Here is a 19,842-nt window from a genome sequence, read left to right as displayed (position 1 = left end):
GGATCTTAAATTAGGTAGTCTGTTTCTAGAACCTAGGCATCTGACACTGATACCACACCATGCTTAAATTATTTGTTATTCAGTTTTTAAAAAAACACTTCTAACTTATGGATATTTACTTATATTATCTAAATATGCTTATAAAATAACACAATTTACTACATTAACTTTTAGGATAATGTGTACTTCAGCCAAGCAAATAAATCCTACAAAGACCCTAAAAACCAAATATTTTTATACCATACATTCTTAACCTGAACATTTTGTGGACTTTTTCTAGAAAAAAATTTATATTTTATATCCAAAAGTTCACTGTTGTATACATTTATGAACACGCTGACATGAGCAACACTAAGATACTACTAGTAGAAATCATTAATTATAACAGTCCTAATAACAACAAATGACAGAGATCAATATTCTCATTCTAAAAGGCAGAACTTGTAAACGTTTTAACATTTAAAGCAGGTATGAACACTTTCCACTGATTTCTTTTACTAAACAGGGAAGTAATTTTTTTCACTTTCACGTAACTGTAAAGAAGACACCCCAGCTTTACCTACACAATTTAAAAACTTATCTACGCAAACTCAAAAATCTGCTCTGTAAATACTAAGTCAAATAATAATTTAAAATACATTGGAAATTTAATATTATTTAAAATCCTCATTTGGTTAAAAACAAGCTCATTTAACCCTGATGTTCAATAAGACATTTCTTTTAAATTATATAAAGATGAAGTAAATAATGCTCACAATCAACAAGTTTAACTATGATACATCTAAACCCTCAAAAATCTCTCTCAATGCAAGAGACTATGAAGACTTATTTGATCTAAAGTCACGAGACCTTTGTGAAAAGATGTTATTAATACACACACAAAAAAAAGAGAGAGAGAGACCTAACTTTCTGTTCTGGGTTTACCTCTAACTAGCTGGGTGAGCGCAAACAAGTCCCTCGTGCTCTCTTGGACTCAGTTTCCTTATTGATGGAATATGGACATGATTAGATCAGGTAATCTCTAAGAGTCTTCCCAGCATTACAATTCTGTGAGATCTTGTAGTTTAACGTTCTATTGATCTCCTTGTTACGTAATGTTATAATAATAGATGAAAACATTGTCGCTACTTTAGTTATTTCAGAAATCTCCCTTGCTCTGTAATATCTAATTATAAAACAAACAGCTGCTCTAAAGAAAAAAACCTGGAAAATGGGCTCAACTGCTTTTCATAGACAGAAAAAAAGACTCTATAAATCATTACTGTATGGGGAATAAAGGGCTTCAGTAAACTTATCAAAAAATTAATGTTTTCTTAAAAAAACTATACACACCTTGGCTTGTCCATTATAATCATCATCTAAAATGTTTAGGGAATTTGAAACCGCAGTACCACGAAAAAAGCGTGAAGATCTAAGATATCGCTGGAAACTTAGTAGCCTTCTGATATTCCTTGCAGAGACAGACACTTCAATTTCAGATTGAGCTGAAATAAAAAGAATAAAAGGTGAGTATAGCAAGTTAAAATTATACACATGCTATCTTTGCAATACCACTTTTAGTTATGTACAAGTATTTTTAAAAATTCATTTAAATAATTATACCACATTTCCATGAGAGAAGTGATACTTTATTTCAATTTTATTTTTTTTAAGTGAGTTCTCACTCTATTATATTTCTATTTTCAATGAAAGAACTAAGGATGAGGGTCAATGGCCAATTTTGACAGCATTTAGAAAGCCAATGAAGACTGGCGGGATTAATAATCAGGGTTTTTTTTTTTTTAACTTTAAAATACTATCACCTCTTACTCTTTTGCTTCAATATACCACATAAACATGGAGCAGAAACATGGAAAAAACCTAGTTTCAAACTACTAGAAAAGCCAGGTCCTAAGTTACATATGGGATTTTAAAATTACACAAGTAAAACATTTCATATCCCAATGAGGTATCATTTCAAATATTTACTTAAGATAATTAAGAGGAAAAGGAGGTAGAAGGGGGAGCAAAGTGGTTTATATCCTGTAAGTGTTCTAAAGGATAGGGATAAAAATTATTTAAGGTGATATGCTCTAGAAAAGATGCAGTTCTACATTGGAGACTGGAATGTTCTCTTTCAGTGAGTCTAACATAGCCATTTTTTCCCTCTAGTGTTAGAATAAACCAGAGTTCCCTGGATTGGGCACCAGATGAAATGACAGATCTGGGGTAAAATCTGTCTTGCAGGGAACATACGTTATCTTTAGATTCTAAAATCAAACCAAATTCAGTAAAATGTTCACAATATAGAACAGGAAAATCAAGACTGAGGATCAATAAATCATCTCTCTTAATTTAGAATCACCAGGTGAAATGGAAGGTAATCAAACATATTCTCTCTTGCATATCCAGTCACTCACTCCTCTATTAACCTCTAGCCCTGTGTTTCCTTATGTGTATAATGACAATAATATCTAATTTAAGGGGTGCTGGATTAAATGAGACAATATATATATACAAGTCAGAGACACAGCAGGTGTTAAATGGTAGCCATGTCGAGGGTGGTAAAATTGATGGTGCTCCCACTGCTTGCAGGTATGCTACCAGTAATTATCAGAAATTCTGAATCTGCTCATCTTGCTCTAAATAAAAGCATTTCATGGCTCTTCATCATCTTAATATGAACTTCATTTCCTTCGCCTGGAAGAGAAGGCTTCACACTCCAAGTCTGGCTCTTTGTAGACTTGACTCAGCTGTCACCTTCCCTGGGAAGCACATTCAGTACACTGCCCCTATCTTGAAGAGGTGGGAAGCACCCCCTCTGGCTTCCCAAAGCTCCCTGTACATTCATCTATAATAGTACTTCTGATATTATAATTACTTTTTTGTCTCCTTGAACAAATGATGACTTTCAGTACAGGCATGAACTATCTTTTTTACCTCTGTATTCCAAAGCCTAATAGTAATGCAAAGCATATAGTAAGTAATTGTAAAATATATTAAATAAATGCATACTATTTTTAAAATATCTGATGAGCTATACACACAAACAAACAAGAAGTAAAATAATGCACACTCTTACGTGATTTACTTCTTCCATTTTTCATTCCAGTGAGTAAAATGCAAGTATCTAAAACAATTGTGAATCTTAAATTTCTGATCTTTACTAATGTAACTTACTTTATAAAAAGGACTAGAACCAAAATAGTAAAAACTATTAACATCAAGTAATGATTATGTTTAAACTAGAATTGGTCTGTTTGAAGAACTTTGGGTAGATTAAATTCTATGAAAGCAATGTTCCAAGTGCTTTGTAAAAAGAATCTCATTTAGTCATCAACAACTTCAGAAGATAAATTGTATGTCCCACTTTACACATGAGAACACTGAGCCTACAAGAAATTAAATAACTTTCCTAAGGTCACATACCCAATATAGGGTGACACCTGGATTAAAAAACACAGATCTATTTATAAAGCCTATTTACTCACAAGGGTTTTTAAATTATATCTCTACAGTATTGTTTATTTACTGTCCGTTACAAAATTCTGTGTACATCCTTATTCAAAATAGTCTTTACTTCAGATGAAGGTACGGACAGAAAAAGAAACAGAAGGAGAAAAGCTAATGCAAAGGAATGTTAAGTATATAACGGACTCTTCTAACTTTATTACTAGAAAAAAGTGGATCTGCAAGGGACAGAATGGCATGGCATGAATATGTGGGGAGGAGATAAGATCTAATTAATGTAACACTAGCACCACCATCTCTGTATTTGTAAAGCACTTCACAGTTTTACAAGAGTATGTTCACATCCACTATCCCATTTAGTAATCATTACCATCCAGTGAAGAAGGCAAAGATTATCATCTCCATTTTACAAATACAGCCTTAGAAACCAAGGTAAAAATGCAATACAATGAATGCATTAGAGCCAACACACTTAGAAAACTTTTAGAAAATGTTGCAGAATACTTGTACTGTATTTATTATGAAAAAATAACCTAAAGCAGAGTTCAGGGTCATGAGTGCCACTTCACGAGCGTTCCCTTTATCTTAAATTACACACAAAAGGTAACAATTTTATTACTGGCAATTAGGATTGCTGTGTGTGTATGTATATTAGGATCACATTGTATGTATATATGTAAATTAGAATCACTGTGCATGTTTGTGTGTGTGTGTCTGTGTGTGTGTGTGTGTGTGTGTGAGAGAGAGAGAGAGAGAGAGAGAGAGAGAATTTGAGAATCTCTTTGCAAGGACAACTGCATAAGGTCCAAAACATGAATTAGCCTCATTTGAGGGGGAAACTCCAACAATTCAATCCACTGTGCTCTGTCACCATGGTAGGATACATACTGTCAATGGTTAAGTCGATTGGTACTGTCTGGGAGCCAAGGCCCCAACCATGAAATCATGGTGGTATCCTCCCCTGCCTAACTCTTATTTTCTGGGCAACTTCTGACAAGTCATAACCTTCTGATATCTCATTTTCCTTAACAGAAAAAAAAAAAAAATCATGTTTCCTGTTTCACAGAGCCCTGAAGTTAAGATTCATTATCAAGAGTTCTATTTTGACCAAGTTAAGCTGCAAATGAGTATTAGATATTGACTCACAAGGAAATGATCACTCATCATGGGAGCTCAATGCCTTCTAAGATTAATCTCATAAAGAAACCTACATAACAGGATAAGAAATGACCTTCACTTAATGATATAGAACCACCCTTATCAATTACTGATTATGTCATAGACAAATTAAGAAAGGACATGGACCCTGTCTAGATGAAATGGAAGATCATTCAAGGAAAAGTGTCTTCTTCACCTACAGGGTCTGAGGGCCTCATATAGGAAGCCTACACATAACAAGATTATACTCTGGAAGAGAATGAAAATCCCATAAGACTTTGCAGAGATGCCAACTAAAACTACCTCAAAGTTTTGTCTAAGATTTAAGAGGACCAGAACTTTCGGCAGATGTCTGGTTTGATTTTTTTCATTAATCTAATCTTTGAATATGTAATGCATTCACGTTTCAAAAAGAAGAGAGGGAAGAAAGAAAATAACAGTGAATGATTCAACCCTCTATGTGTCCCCCATATAACCACTCTCAAGCCCTACCCCCAAATGGTAACTTCTATCTTAAAGTTTCTATTGTATCCTTCCTGAGGATTTTTTTCTTTTTTTGAGACGGAGTTTCATTCTTGTTGCCGAGGCTGGAGTGCAATGGCGCGATATTGGCTCACCGCAACCTCCGCCTCCCTGGTTCAAGCAATTCTCCTGCCTCAGCCTCTCAAGTAGCTAGGATTAAAGGCATGGGCCACCACACCCAGCTAATTTTGTATTTTTAGTAGAGAGGGGGTTTCTCCATGTTGGTCAGGCTGGTCTCGAACTCCCAACCTCAGGTGATCTGCCCGCCGTGGCCCCCCAAAATGCTGGGATTACAGGCATGAGCCACTGTGCCCAGCCCTTCCTGAGTTTTAAAAAATTAAATATATAGAAACATATATTATTTTTCTACTTATTTTACATAAATGGTAGCATATTTTACAACCTGTTCTGCATCTTGCTTTTTAATTTATTGTGGATCACTCTCCCTGGCAGTGCATAGACACCTTCCCCGTTCTTTTATAAGGCTGTAAAGTATTCTATCATACAGATGAATCATAATCTATTTAACCAGTCCTCTATTGAAGGGCACTGCTACAGTTTTACAGTTTGCAAGAATATCTTTGTTTTGTTAAATATGCTTATATTTCTACTACCTGATTTGTCAGCTTGAGATACCATCCTCTAATTTCCAGTTATTGCACATGAGGAAGTCACTCTATATGCCATCTTCTTTCCTCTTTCCTCTTCCAGTATTGTTAGTCACCAGAGCATATTTTTTTCCTTTCACTCTAATCTCTACTTTCATTTTAGGCTTAGCTGTAGAAACTGAATATACTCAGTAACGCAAGTCCTTTTATCTTAATTTCCCCAGTTATCTATTTGCTTGTGTTCATCCTCTAGTAGTATCCTTAAGTGCTCATGAAAACAAAATTATCTCACAGCAATATATTTCACTCATATTATTGAATGTTCAATTTTTTTTTTCAGTAGTCTTTTGTCTTTCTTGGTTCTCCTTTTCCTTTCTTGAATTTCTTTGAAGGTACTGGTTCATTATCTCTGGCATTGAAAAACTTGCAAAATCTGAGGCAAACTTGTTATTTTCGCCCTTGTAAGTGACTAGGTATTTTTGTATGGCCGCCCACAGAATTCTTTCTTTCTCTTTAAAGGCCAATTACTTTACTAAGATATATCTCATTGTTAACCATTCTGGGTCATTTTTGCCTGGTATGTTCTTTCAATATGCAAATTTAAATCTTCTGTTATTCCTGGAAAGTTTTCTTGAATTATATCTCTAAATATCTACTCTGTTCCACTATTTTAGCTTTTTAAAATCAGACACTCTAAACTGTCTATGTTGAAACACCTTTATCTGTTTTCTATCTCACTTTCTCTCCAATTCTTTTTATTTTTTTTAATTTTTTTTTTGCTCTTTCAGTCATTTCTTTTTATTTACAGTTTGTGTTCAATGCAAATCAATTCCATAACATAAGAAGTTACTATGAATCAAAGTGTAAATATACAAACACAATATACAATCCAAAATAGATGTACAGCATTCTGGAATAAAGCGAAAGAGTGTTCATTCACACACATAGTAGCTTCAGAACTGTTCAATCTGTTTGTTCCCATGTAGTTTCCTAAAGATGGAAAAAAATGACTTTGGTCATCAAGACTACTGTGGCCATATTAGATTACTGGAACATCTAAGCATCAGTGTGTGACCATGTGAACAAAAGACTTCAGGGAGTGTCTATTTTTAAAAAGGTTTCTGTGTGTCGATGCAGTTGTAAAAGATTTACTGCAGAATCAAGCCCACTTTTAGGCTTAGGACCAGATTCTAACTACCTAAAAATATTGACTGATAACAAAAAGTGTTCCAAATGTGGCTATTCTGATCCATAGTTGTTTTTTAAAGAAAAAAAATGTATATACAGAAAGAGTATAAAAGTTTTTGTGAATTTAATGCAAATTAGCTTCCAGTCTTCACTTCCCAAATACTTGATTTATAGTTTTGACTCCTTTACATTTTTGCCTTCTTAATTTCAAGATTTATAATTTTGCCTTCAAAACAGATCTTTTTTTTAAATTGTAAAAAGTACTCAACATATGCAGAAATAAAAAGCATTTTGATGGCTGAGCGCGGGGGCTCAAGCCTGTAATCCCAGCACTTTGGGAGGCTGAGGCAGGTGGATCTCCTGAGGTCAGGAGTTCGAAACCAGCCTGGGCAACATGGTGAAACCCTGTCTCTACTAAAATTACAAAAATTAGCTGGGCATGGTGGCGGGTACCTGTAATCCCAGCTACTTGGGAGGCTGAAGCAGGAGAATCGCTTGAGCCCGGGAGGCAAAGGGTGCACTGAGCTGAGATTGCACCACTGCACTCCAGCGAGGGTGACAAAGTGATACTGTCTAAAAAATAATAATAAAAAGCATTTTGAAATTAGTTGCAGTCAATGCAATTCTACTCTTTGGAATCCGTTTAGCTAAATGAATGTAGTGCTCTTGTTGAATGGAAATAGGTGATAGGAAATGCCTACCATTTGACTCTATATGGATAATCAAGAGTTGCTCAGGATGCTTGGATCTGGGGATAGATCCTCATTCATTATTGCCCTGGCACATGTCAATTACTACATAAAAGGTCAAATGCAATGTCAAATCCAAAGCCTCAAGAGGAAAGTGAATTCAGTTCCCAAGAGAACAGCAATAGCTCAACAATGTAAAACTTCATCTAGAGCATATTGGCATTAAATTAGTGCTGTCGAAACAATATGTTGAGGAATTACAGTAACACCTGGAAGTTCCTTCTCATGTACTTATAAATACAATCATGGAAGCTTTTTATATTACCTGTTTTATGGCCTTATAGAATTAATAAACCAAATGAAAACTGAATCTCCATTCCACAATCACATCCTTTATTTCTATTCTTATTTTCAAGGTAGTATTAAGTGTCCATATTTCTCAAGCCACATTCAAGGAAATCATGTCTTAACTATTTTGGATGTTGCCTCTTCTTCATCTTGTACATGAAACTCCAGCAGATTTAATATTGGCATCCATCATCTAGTCAAACCTCTCACATGTTCTTCAAATCAATCAAATTTGGGATTCTCAACATTTTCTGTGTCAATAAAAGGTGTGGAATTAGTAGACTCGATGAAGACCCGTTTTTCCTTGCCACATTGGACTTCCAGACGCCATTTGAATTGGGTTTAGAAGATGGGGAAGTTTAGAAGATGTTTCTTGGCATGAGTCTCTTAACAGTAGAGATGTAGAAGAGAGAGTGAGACCATGAAGAGACTGGCTGTTGACTGCAGGGTACCACCAGCCACCTTGGTGGTGGCATTAGTTGGATTTGGGGCAATCCCAAAGTTGGAAGTATTCTGGGAGGAGTTACTTGAAGTTGTTCCAGGAGTTGTTTCATTGGAATAAATCTGCGTGGGTAGGAGCAGTGCCAGCAGCAGCAGCCCTAGCCCGAGCCTAGCCACCATTGCTCTGCCCATGTCCCCTCCATCGGTGCGCGGCGCATCTCGCAGGATGCTGGGTGCTTGGAGAACCGCTGGCTCCAGGCGGGCGCAGGCAAGGTCTCCAATTCTTTTTAACTATTTGTTTACTTTTCTCATTTCTATCCACTACATCCATTACTGTGTTCAGTATAAATTCTATCTTGTTGCCTTCCAAATCTGTCTTCCTTTCCATGATATATTTAAATTTTACTTCTATTTTCTGATTCTGAATGTACATGTCTAATGCATAATGCAACTGAACTCCTTTTCTTGTCTTATCTTTTCAATGAGTTCTTAAATTTGTGCTTTATGGTAAAGCTATTGTTTAATTTTTTGAGTGGCAGGAAATTTAGTCACAATTGTCATCAGTTCTATGGCAGCACTATTCCACTAAGTGCTCTCCAGTCATTAAATTCTGCTGCTCTCGTCCACTGTTTTACTTAAATTATCTGCTGTGCCAGTTTCCTTTTTTAAAAGTCATTATTGAATGAGCTGAATTTTCCTGGACCAACTCTTTGTACCAAGTTCTTAATGGTGATAAAAGGGAGGTCTTGGGAGAGAGCAGAGGAAATCCCTCTGAGCTCTGCTACCCAAATGGCTCTCTCCTTCTCTGCCAAAGAAATAAACTGCTTCTTAGGATCATGCCTCTGCTATTTCTCTAAACCATACTGGGCCCAGAGAGACTGCACTAGACCCTGCTTAACCCAGATCCTAGACCAGATGTGGAAAGTGAAATATTTAGCTTTGTACTTCAGGGTGAGCTCCCCACCCTCACCCACCCCTAAGCTTTAAAAAAGAAAAATTAAGACTTCTTTGTGTCCTAACATATGGTCTATTCAATGTGCACTCGAGAAGAATTTGTATTCTGCTGTTCTGTGCTCCGTGTCTGTTACCTCTAACTGGATTATAGGGTTGCTCAGGTGCTCGATTTCCTTATTACTCTTCTATCTGATTGTCCTATCCATTATTGAAAGTGGGGTATTCAAGTCTTCATTATTGTAAAATTGTCTCTCTCTTAAATTCTGTCAGATTTTGCTTCATATATTGTGGAAATCCATTGTTAGATATATGTATGTGTTTATCATTATTATATCTTCCTGCTGGATTGAAACTTTTATCAATATATAATGCCCTTATCTCATAACCTTTTTTTCAAAACTTAAAGTGTATACTGTCTGCCAATAATAATATAGTCACCCTAGATCTCTTTTGGTTATTATCTGCATGGTATATTATATTAGGGTTCTCTAGATTAGTTCTGTCCCTCTAAAGGGGAGTTAAGTATTAACTCACACGATCACAAGGTCCCACAATAGGTCATCCCCAAGCTGAAGAGCAAGGAAAGCAAGTCTGAGTCCCAGAACTGAAGAACTTGGGAGTCTGATGTTTGAGAGATCCAGCACAGGAGAAAGATGTGGGCTGGGAGGCTAGGCCAGTCTGGTCTTTCCATGTTTTTCTGCTCGCTTTATATTCTAGCCATGCTGGCAGCTGATTAGATGGTGCACCCCCGCAGATTGAGGGTGGGTCTGCCTTTCCCAGCCCACTCACTCAAATGTTAATCTCTTTCGGTAACACCCTCACAGACACACCCAGGATCAATACTTTGCATCCTTCAATCCAATCAAGTTGACACTCCCTATTAACCATCACATACCTCCTTTCCCATTCTTTTACTTTCAACCTCTTTGTGTCCTTATATTTAAAGTGAAGTGAATCTCTTTAATACAGCATATTTTTTTTTTGTTTTTTTTCCCCCCAATCTGCCAATCTCTGCCTTTAAAGAGAAAAATTTAGCTGGGTATGGTGGTGCATGCCTGCCGTCCAAGCTACTCCAGAGACAGAGGCGGAAGGACTGCTTGAGCCCAGGAGGCAGAAGTTGCAGTGAGCTGAGATTCCATCACTGCACTCCAGACTGGGCAAGAGAGTGAGACCCTGTTTCTAAATGAAGAAATACATAAAAATAAAATAGTGAAAAATGTAATCCATTGACATTTAATGCAATTTCGATAAAGAAGGATTTACTTCTGCCATTTTGTTGTATTTCTTTTTTTTTTTTTTTTTTGAGACAGAGTCTTGCCCTGTTGTCCAGGCTGAAGTATAATGGTGCAATCTTGGCTCACTGCAATCTCCGCCTCCTGGGTTCAAACCATTCTCCTGCCTCACGCTCCCGAGTAGCTGGGATTACAGGTGCCCACCACCATGCCCAGCTAATTTTTGTATTTTTAGTAGAGACAAGGTTTCACCATGTTGGCCAGGCTGGTCTCGAACTCCTGACCTCGTGATCCGCCCGCCTCGGCCTCCCAAAGTGCTGGGATTACAGGCTGAGCCACCATGCCTGGCTGTTATATGTCTTCTATATGCCTTGTCTTTTGTTCTTTAATTCTTCCATTAGGCCGGGCGCAGTGGCTCACACCTGTAATCCCAGCACTTTGGGAGGCTGAGGCGGGTGGATCATGAGGTCAAGAGATTGAATCCATCGTGGCCAAGAAGATGAAACCCTGTCTCTACTAAAAATACAAAAATAAGCTGGGCGTGGTGGCATGCACCTGTAGTCCCAGCTACTCGGGAGGCTGAGGCAGGAGAATTGCCTGAACCCGAGAGACGGAGGTTGCAGTGAGCTGAGATCGTGCCACTGCACTCCAGCCTGGAGACAGAGCGAGACTCTGTCTCAAAAATAAAAATTCTTCCATTATTGCCTGTTTATTTTTTTTCACTTATTTATTTTATTTATTTATTTTTTTGAGACAGAGTCTCGCTCTGTTGCCCAGGCTGGAGTGCAGTGGTGTGGTCTCGGCTCACTGCAACCTCCGTCTCCCAGGTTCAAGTGATTCTCCTGCCTCAGCCTCCCAAGTAGCTGGGACCATAGGTGCGCGCCACCACGCCCGGCTAATTTTTATATCTTTAGTAGAGATGGGGTTTCCTCATGTTGGCCAGGCTGGTCTTGAACTCCTGAACTCAGGTGATCCACCCACCTCAGCCTCCCAAAGTGCTGGGATTACAGGCATGAGCCACCATGCCCGGCCCATTATTGCCTTTTTAAAATTTAGGGTTTTTTTTGTTTGTTTGTTTGTTTTGTGCATCATTTTGATTCCCTTCTTTCCTGTGTATTTTTAAATTTTCTTAGTGGTTACTTTGGGGATTACAATTAACACCTTAAACTTATAAAGACCTAGTTTGAATAATACCAATTTAATTTCAATAGTATACAAACACTGCTCGTATGCATCTCCAATCCTCCTCCTTTCTATTGTTATTGCCACAAGTTACATCTTTATATGTGTGTGCCCATTACCACAGACATAATTATTGTTATATGCATTTGCCTTTTAAATGATATAAGAAGTAAAAGAGGTGTTATAAACCAAAAATATAATACTGGTTTATATATTTACTTGTGTAGTAACCTTTACCAGTGTTCTTTATTTCCTCTTATGGCTTTGGGTAACTGTTAATACCCTTTTATGTCATCATAAAGGACTCCCTTTAGCATTTCTTTCTTATTCTCTTTGAAATGGAGATCTCGCTATGTCACCTAGGCTGGCCTTGAACTCCTGAGCTCAAGAGATCTTCTTGCCCTAGCCTCCTCAGTAGCTAGGATTACAGGCATGTGCCACTGTGCTGAATCTACCATTTCTTGTAGGACATGTCTACTGGTAACGAACTCCCTCAACTTTTGTTTGTCTGGAAATATGTTAAACTCCCCTTCATTCTTCAAGGATAGTTTTGCCAAATATAGAATTTGTGGTTGACAGTTTTTTGTTTTTGTTTTCAGGATTGACAATATGTTAGTTTATTCCCTTCTGGCCTCCAAGGTTCTTAATGAGAAATCAGCTATTAATCTTATTGAGAATCCCTTGTACAAGACAAATTCCTTCTCTCTTGCTGATTTCAAAATTCTTACTCTTTGGGTTTCAACAATTTGACTATAGTGTGTCTCAGTGTGGATTTCTGAGTTTGTCCTGATTAGAATTTACCGAGCTTCTTGGATGTGCATATTCATGTCTTCATCAGATTTGGGAAGTTTATTTCTTCAAATATTTTTTTCTGCCCCTTTTTCTTTCTGGGACTCCAGTGATTCATGTATTGGTACACTTGATGGTGCCACCAGTCTCTCAGGCTCTGTTCATTTCTCTTTCTTTTTCTTTCTACTCCTCAGAATGGACAGTTTCAATTGTCTTGCCTTCAAGTTTGCTGATCCTTACTTCTCCCTGCTCAAAGGTTTCAACAGCAGATTTTTCATTACAGTTATTCTACTTTTCAATTCTAGAATTTCTGTTTGCTTCCTTTTTACAATTTCTTTCTCTTTACTGAGATTCTCATTTTGTTCGTACATTGTTTTCCTTATTTGTTTTTAGTTATTTGTCCATGTTTTCTTTTAGTTCAGTAAACATTTAAGATAGTTCATTTAACATCTTTGACTAGTAATTCCAATGTGTGGGCTTCCTCCGGGGTGGTTTATATCAAATTCTTTTTTTTCCTGTGGGCTATATTTTCCTGTATGTTTTGTATTTTTTTGTTGGAAACTGAACATTCCAAGTTTTACACTGGGGAAGCTCTGGAAACTGAATTATTTTACTCCTCCAGGATTGTTTATTTTTAAAACTTTGCTGGCTTATGATAAAGGGTATTTCAAGGAAACAGATAAAGGGATATATAGGGCAAGGTATGGGGGAAGGGGTGCAGAGCTTCCATGCCCTCCGTAGGTGCACCACTCTCCAGGAACCTGCAGGTATTCAGCTATGTGGAGGCTCCCTGAATGCAGTCCTCTTGGGTTTTTATGGAAGCTTCATAATGTCAGCATTCCTTCCCCCAAGGTATAGGGCAAGACTCTCTGGGGAAGGTCTTAGGACCCACAATCAGAAAAGTGGGGAGACATTAGAGTCCTACCTTGGGGCAGGTGAAAGGAGGGCAGGAGAAGGTCAGAGAAATTGTTTTTCTTGAGGCCTGCTCCTGAGGCCTGACACACTCAACATTACAACAAAAGACTGTAACAAGGGCTATGGAAGTTATGAGCCAGGAATTGTGGGCAAAAACATACAATATCACAGGACATCCCCTGGTTTTCAAACACGGATCCTTTACATCAAAAGAATATACACAATTATTAATAACTAGTCCAGTCCCTCATAGTGCATGACTGTCTCCCAGGGTGAGGCTACTCAGGTTTGTAGGGTTTTTCTAGATCTTGTCAGGTTCCAAAAGTAGCAGTAGTTTGGCAAACATACAGTGTTATCCTTTCAGGCATCTGCAATAATTGAGCTAAGAGATAATGTTGTCTCTTGCTCCAAGACTTTGTTTTTGTTTTGTTTTGTTTTGTTTGTTCCTTAAGACTGAGTCTCGCTCTGTCGCCCGGGCTGAAGTGCAGTGGCATGATCTGGGCTCACTGCAACCTCTGCTTCCCGGGTCCAAGTGATTCTTCTGCCTCAGCCTTCCGGGTAGCTGGGACTACAGGTGTGTGCCACCACGCCCGGCTAACTTTTGCATTTTTAGTAGAGATGGGGTTTCACCATATTGGCCAGGCTGGTCTCGATCTCCTGACCTCGTGATCGACCGCCTCGGCCTCCCAAAGCGCTGGGATTACAGGCATGAGCCACCACACCCAGCCAACTCCAAGACTTTTAATGTAATATTTGATTTCTCTCAATTTATAATCCACTTATTCATTTATTTACCCTCAGTTATTAGTCCTCCTTTTCTCCACTTGTCATTTATTTTTACTCAAACGTTTCCACATTTGGAAGGAGCATTAAGTTTGGTCTCTGTGCTAGTCCAGATTGCTGGTTGTAATACTAGTCTAGCAAGTGGCTTTTCCTGTGCCCATTCCCATTCATAGAGGGTAGGGTTACAAAGGTTCTGAACTAGTGAACCATTTTTACCACTAGACAATAACAGCTGTATTCACTCTCAGCCCCAATTTTGCCAGACGGGGTGAAGGCACAACCCACCCCCATCAGGCCCTCAGGAATTCTGGCATAAGGCTTAAAAATACAGTTATACTTTCTTGCTTAGAAATAATCCTTGTTTCCAGCACTTGTAGTCCTAGGACTGCTGTATCAAGTAAGGGGGAAAAAATGTTTTTAGGTGATTTGGGGAAGAAAGAAAAAAACTATAGTTGTTATACCAGTGTACTTCTCCCTTGGCAAGAATTTATAGTCATATCAGCATCCTCCACAACCCCTATTCACCAGATCAACCAGAAAAAGACAAAAATCCTGTGGGGACACTCCTTCAGTCCCACTCATGCTGAATGTAAGCACACACTCGTGACGGTGACTAAGCCAGCCCTTTGTGCTTTCATCTCCCTCTGTTATGGACAGGGTTTCAATTGCCAGTTCTACTTATCTTTCAAACTATACTGTGAAGAGGTTACCTGTCTGCCCAGTGCTGGACATTATGGGCTGTACAGTATGTTCCTTTGTCTGACAACAGTTGACCATCCAAATCCATGCAGTACCTTCTGTTCTAGCTCTTTAATGGCACTCTAAGCATTTGCATCTTCCACAGGTAAGCAAAGCCCAATCCAGAATCAGGTCTATCCCACATGTAGCCCCCCAGGGCTACCAGCATCAGTCTCACTCGCCAGCTATGTTCAGGGCGTTCCTACCATGGAATCTGTCCCATAGCCATAGGCACCCTCTGTCTCTCTTGCAGAGAAACAGAACTGTTCTTACCGTTATTATGTGTCTGAGAGGGGGCAAAAGGAACATGTCTTGATTCAGCCCATCTCTACACTGCTGCAGTACCCTCGATCCACTCATTCCATGGACCTCAGGGAGGCACACGGGGATACTTGCTTGCATTTTACGTCTTTTCCAAACTGTATTTGCCTTTGCTTGTCTGTTTGCCTTTTTCTATTCCTTGTATGTAATCACTGAAGTTTCTGTTCCATTATCTCTGCAGTCAGCCAGTGATGTGGCACAGATTTCCTTAAGTGTCTGGCTCCAAAATGGGGATGAGGGGGTCGGGAGACTACTATCTCCTTAAATCTCCTGACAGATGCCACTGGGGGAAACCCCTGAGGCCAAGAGGGCCAAATCTTGGGAAACCATCTGCATCAGTCCCTCAGGGATCCACCAGAATGACAAGAACACCAGGGTCCCCACTGCCCACTCTGGCTTCAGCCAGATACTGCAGGCATATGGGCCATATCCCCACAGGCCACAGAGCTGAGGAATGGGGGATGGTTACTGGTTCACCCAAGCTGTCCTGCCAAAAAACAGTGGCCTCTCCCTTCAACAAGTACTCTCTTGGTGGCTCTAAGTGTCCAATCAGGGCCCAGAGTGCTGAAATAGTTAATTCTGGTCATTTTTTCTACTTGGGTAGTTGTTTCAGTGGAGAGATCAACCATGGAGGTTCTTACTCTGTCATTTTGAATGGCATTCACCCCTTTCTTTTAAAAGGGGTTTTTCCTAAAGGTCCTTTCTGGGATGAGACATCCCAAACCCTCTCCTTTGCTCAGCCTAGGTTTGAGAATGGGGAAAGGTTGCATGTGAGAGCTTAACTGTCTAGAAACAACCATTGTTAACACCTCACCCTGGTACTCTAGATTTTTTTTTTTAAGAATTATTTTCTATATGGATATATACATATAATTTTTCTTTCATCTAAGAAAGTTAATACTATTTTTTTCACATAAGAATTTATCGGCTGGGCACGGTGGCTCACACCTATAATCCTGGCACTTTGGGAGCCCGAGGCAGGCAGATCACTTGAGGTCAGGAGTTCAAGACTAGCCTGGCTAATATGGTGAAACCTCATCTCTACTAAAATGCAAAAATTATCTGGGTGTAGTGGTGGGCACCTGTAATACCAACTACTCAAGAGGCTGAAGCAGGAGAATCATTTGAACCTGGGAAGTAGAGGTTGCAGTGAGCCAAGATCGTGCCACTGCACTCCAGCCTGGGCAACAGAGTGAGACTCCTCAAAACAAAACTAAACAAAACAAAAATGTATCTATTCTCTTTTCATGCCAATAAATATATGTGACATCACTTTTACTAGCCATGTATTAGTCTAATGTATGAAATTATCATCACTTAATCTTTTTGCTATAAAACTTGTTTCAAACTTTTATTTTGCTTACAAACAATTCTGCAATAAAGATCCTTATAACTAAATTTTTGTACACAACCTAATACATTCCCTTAGAATAAGTATTCAGAAGTAGAACAAGGAATAGGAGTGCACTTCAATAGTGTCTAAAACCCATGCCAAACTGGAGACTAAGTTCTAAAAGAAAATTAGAGAGATTTCCAGAACTGTCCTAGAATTGCTTCCAAAATATGATCTAAGAAAAGGGATCAGGAACTATAAATCAAGGATAAAACATGATGAGATCACTTTAAGACTATTGGAAATTTTTAGTTTCTTCATGTTTACTCCCCACCTCCAGTCCCCTCATCACACAGACACTGTTTTCCTAGAGTAATGACACGTAAAATTCTTACTTTGCAAAAGCCTATAGACTCCTATTATGCAGAAAGGAAGGAGGGTAGTGCTGGGAAGGCTACACCCAGGTGTTCTGTCAGCAGGTTAGCAAAACCTGAGTGAAAAAAGCAAATAGAGGCCACTACAGAGAGGAAAGGATATCAAGCTGAATAATTAACATCATTTAGGAATACAGGAGAGAGGATACATGAGGAACTGGGAACAAGAGTGACTATGAGAATTTAACTAGTACTTTCATCCGAACAATTACTAAAAAGCTCACCCTCTGGCTGTATTACACGATATCTGACCTTCTTACCAATATTTTTTTTTTCTTTTTTTTGAGACGGAGTCTCGCTCTGTGGTCTAGGCTAGAGTGCGGTGGCGCAATCTCAGCTCACTGCAACCTCCACCTCCCAGGTCCTGGTTCAAACAATTCTCCTGCCTCAGCCTCCTGAGTAGTTGGGATTACAGGCATGCACCACCATGCCCAGCTAATGTTTGTATTTTTAGCAGAGATGGGGTTTCACCATGTTGACCAGGCTGGTCTTGAACTCCTGACCTCGTGATCCACCCACCTCGGCTTCCCAAAGTGCTAGGATTACAGGCATGAGACACCACACCCGGCCCTCTTACCAATATTCTCATGAGCTCACTCTGTGACATGAGACAAATTATTTATTTCACAGCATAATGCACAACAGATTAAACTTGCCTTTATTAAAGCTCCGCTTCCATCAAGCCTGGACTATTTATTTTAAGTCCCAGGCTTGTGCTAGTTTACATGGTTACCTACATTCCAATCCAGCTTAGAAAGCCAACAGGGCTCAGTGAATTAATCAAGTTACTATTAAAGAGTAGTTGGCTTTGCTGGCTCTTTTCTAAAATATCACATTACCTCACTATGTGACCATGAACAAACTACCAGCCTCCACCAAAACTAAATGAACACTGTGACTTACTGATCACGGGTATTACTTCCAGTTAATCACTCTTAGCTTCTCTAAGCCAAATCACAAAAAGTGGGATAGGCGACAAATGTAAAAGACATGTTTTTCTCTTGCTTTTCCCTCCTCATATTAGAAAGTAGACAGGAAATACAAGTCCCAGGTCAAGGAAACAAAAGAGCTGGAGAACCAACACAACTGGAGCAGTATTACTCTAACTCTTCCACAGATTCTTTTCTATCACCCAAATCGCATGTTTTCCCACAACCGATGTCACAAAAGAGGCCTTTAACAGAAAAGCCTCTGGCTCTTGAGACCCGACCACTACTTGCTTTAACAGTCCACGAGAGGGAGCCCTGCAGCCACTGTACCTGCCACCTTAACAATCATGAAGATACCAATCATGAATTACCCTTGGAGATTATTGTTTAAAATTTTTTTAATTCAGTCCTATAAGGTTTTAACGCTAATCTAGGGCAAGGTCATGTTGAATGGCGCTGGTATTAAAACAAACCTGAAGACGTTCTATATTCTAACCTTCCCTTTCTTTCTCTTGATTTCCCTCAAAAAGAACAGGAGTGGTATCTAAAAGCCTATTGTTAACATCGGGTAATTACACTTACCCTACATCTACGGGACACATTTTCTTAGAAAAAATTTTACATTTAGCACGCATGAATGAATGTGGGAAAATCAGCTAGGTGTCTGCAGCAATGGTCATTAGTAGAGCAGCACGTGCTGACATGAAGAGGCAGAGAAGCAAAGTACATGAGAACACAGGGGCTTAGGAATTAGACACATCCGAGTTTGAATCCCAATTCTGCCACTTTTACTAGTTTTGTGACATTAAACAAGTTAGTTAAGGTCTCTAATCCTCAGTTGCTTCATCTGTAAAATAGGCCCCACAAGACTGTTACAAAGATTAAATAATATATGCAGTATGTCTTTGCACATTTTTGGCAAAGAAAAAGCACTTAAAATTAATAGACATGGTCATTATTATGAATATCAAATATTTTTAAATACTTCATACCATTTTTTTAACAAAACCAGATTTATTTTTCATGACAGTATAACTTCATCCTGAAAACTAATGTGCTAGAGAAATAATTGGAAACATTTAAAATATTTCAAAATAAGCATACAATTTCATTACCGTAAAACAAATATATAGGCCAAGTATGGTGGCTCACACCTATAATCCCAGCACTATGGGAGGCCGAGGTGGGAGGATTGCTTGAGCCCAGGAGTTTGAGACCAGCCTGGGCAACATAAGGAGCCTCTATCTCTTTATATTTATATAAAAACAATGTGTGAGTGTGTGTGTGTGTGTGTGTATAAAATGAATACACAGCTTCAACTTCAGTATGAACCAAAGAAATAAATTAGCCACTCATAATCTAAAAATTAGATCAATGTTATGTATATAACCAATATTCCCTCCCAAAAGAATTGCTTAAGGGAGGGAACATTTGTTAAACACAGAAAATTGATCTAATTTTTAGATTATGCAGAATTCAATGTTCACTTTGAAAAAATTTAATACAATAGGGATATGGGAGATATATAACCCTATAAAAATGTTACTCGGCCGGGTACGGTGGCTCACGCCTCTTAATCCCAGCACTTTGGGAGGCTGAGGCAGGTGGATCACCTGAGGTCAGGAGTTCGAGACCAGCCTGACCAACATGGTGAAACCCTGTCTGTACTAAAAATACAAAATTAGCTGGGCATGGTGGCGCAGGTCTGTAATCCCAGCTACTTAGAAGGCTGAGGCAGGAGAATCACTTGAACCCAGGAGGTGAAGGTTGAGGTGAGCCGAGATCATGCCATTGCACTACAGCCTGGGCAACAAGAGTGAAACTCTGT

General features: G+C 38.8%; 3 protein-coding genes across 7 annotated transcripts in view; 1 reads left to right on the top strand and 2 right to left on the bottom strand.

Moving 5' to 3' along the window:
- The window catches only part of PDE7A (phosphodiesterase 7A), a 128,250-nt gene that overhangs the window by 30,839 nt on the left and 77,569 nt on the right, over window positions 1-19,842 (bottom strand). For all 4 annotated transcript variants that reach the window (XR_010121871.1, XM_055286210.2, XM_063643260.1 and 1 more), the window contains one exon: window positions 1,333-1,484. Coding sequence is in view for 3 of the 4 variants with exons in the window: in XM_055286210.2 (XP_055142185.1) it covers window positions 1,333-1,484 (152 nt within the window). In the remaining variant the exon portion in view is untranslated. The remainder of the gene's footprint in view (window positions 1-1,332; window positions 1,485-19,842) is intronic.
- MTFR1 (mitochondrial fission regulator 1) overlaps window positions 1-19,842 on the top strand; it is a 141,744-nt gene that overhangs the window by 106,572 nt on the left and 15,330 nt on the right. The gene's annotated exons all lie outside the window — the stretch shown is intronic.
- LOC129486390 (signal transducer CD24-like) lies at window positions 4,988-12,211 on the bottom strand. Its single transcript, XM_055286231.2, has one exon. It carries the CDS (start codon window positions 8,594-8,596, stop codon window positions 8,351-8,353), a length of 246 nt encoding a protein of 81 aa, XP_055142206.1. The 5' UTR covers window positions 8,597-12,211; the 3' UTR covers window positions 4,988-8,350.

The sequence above is a fragment of the Symphalangus syndactylus genome, chromosome 7, assembly GCF_028878055.3.
Source record: "Symphalangus syndactylus isolate Jambi chromosome 7, NHGRI_mSymSyn1-v2.1_pri, whole genome shotgun sequence".
Lineage (NCBI taxonomy): Eukaryota > Metazoa > Chordata > Mammalia > Primates > Hylobatidae > Symphalangus > Symphalangus syndactylus.
This window is presented reverse-complemented; position numbering and strand designations above follow the sequence as displayed.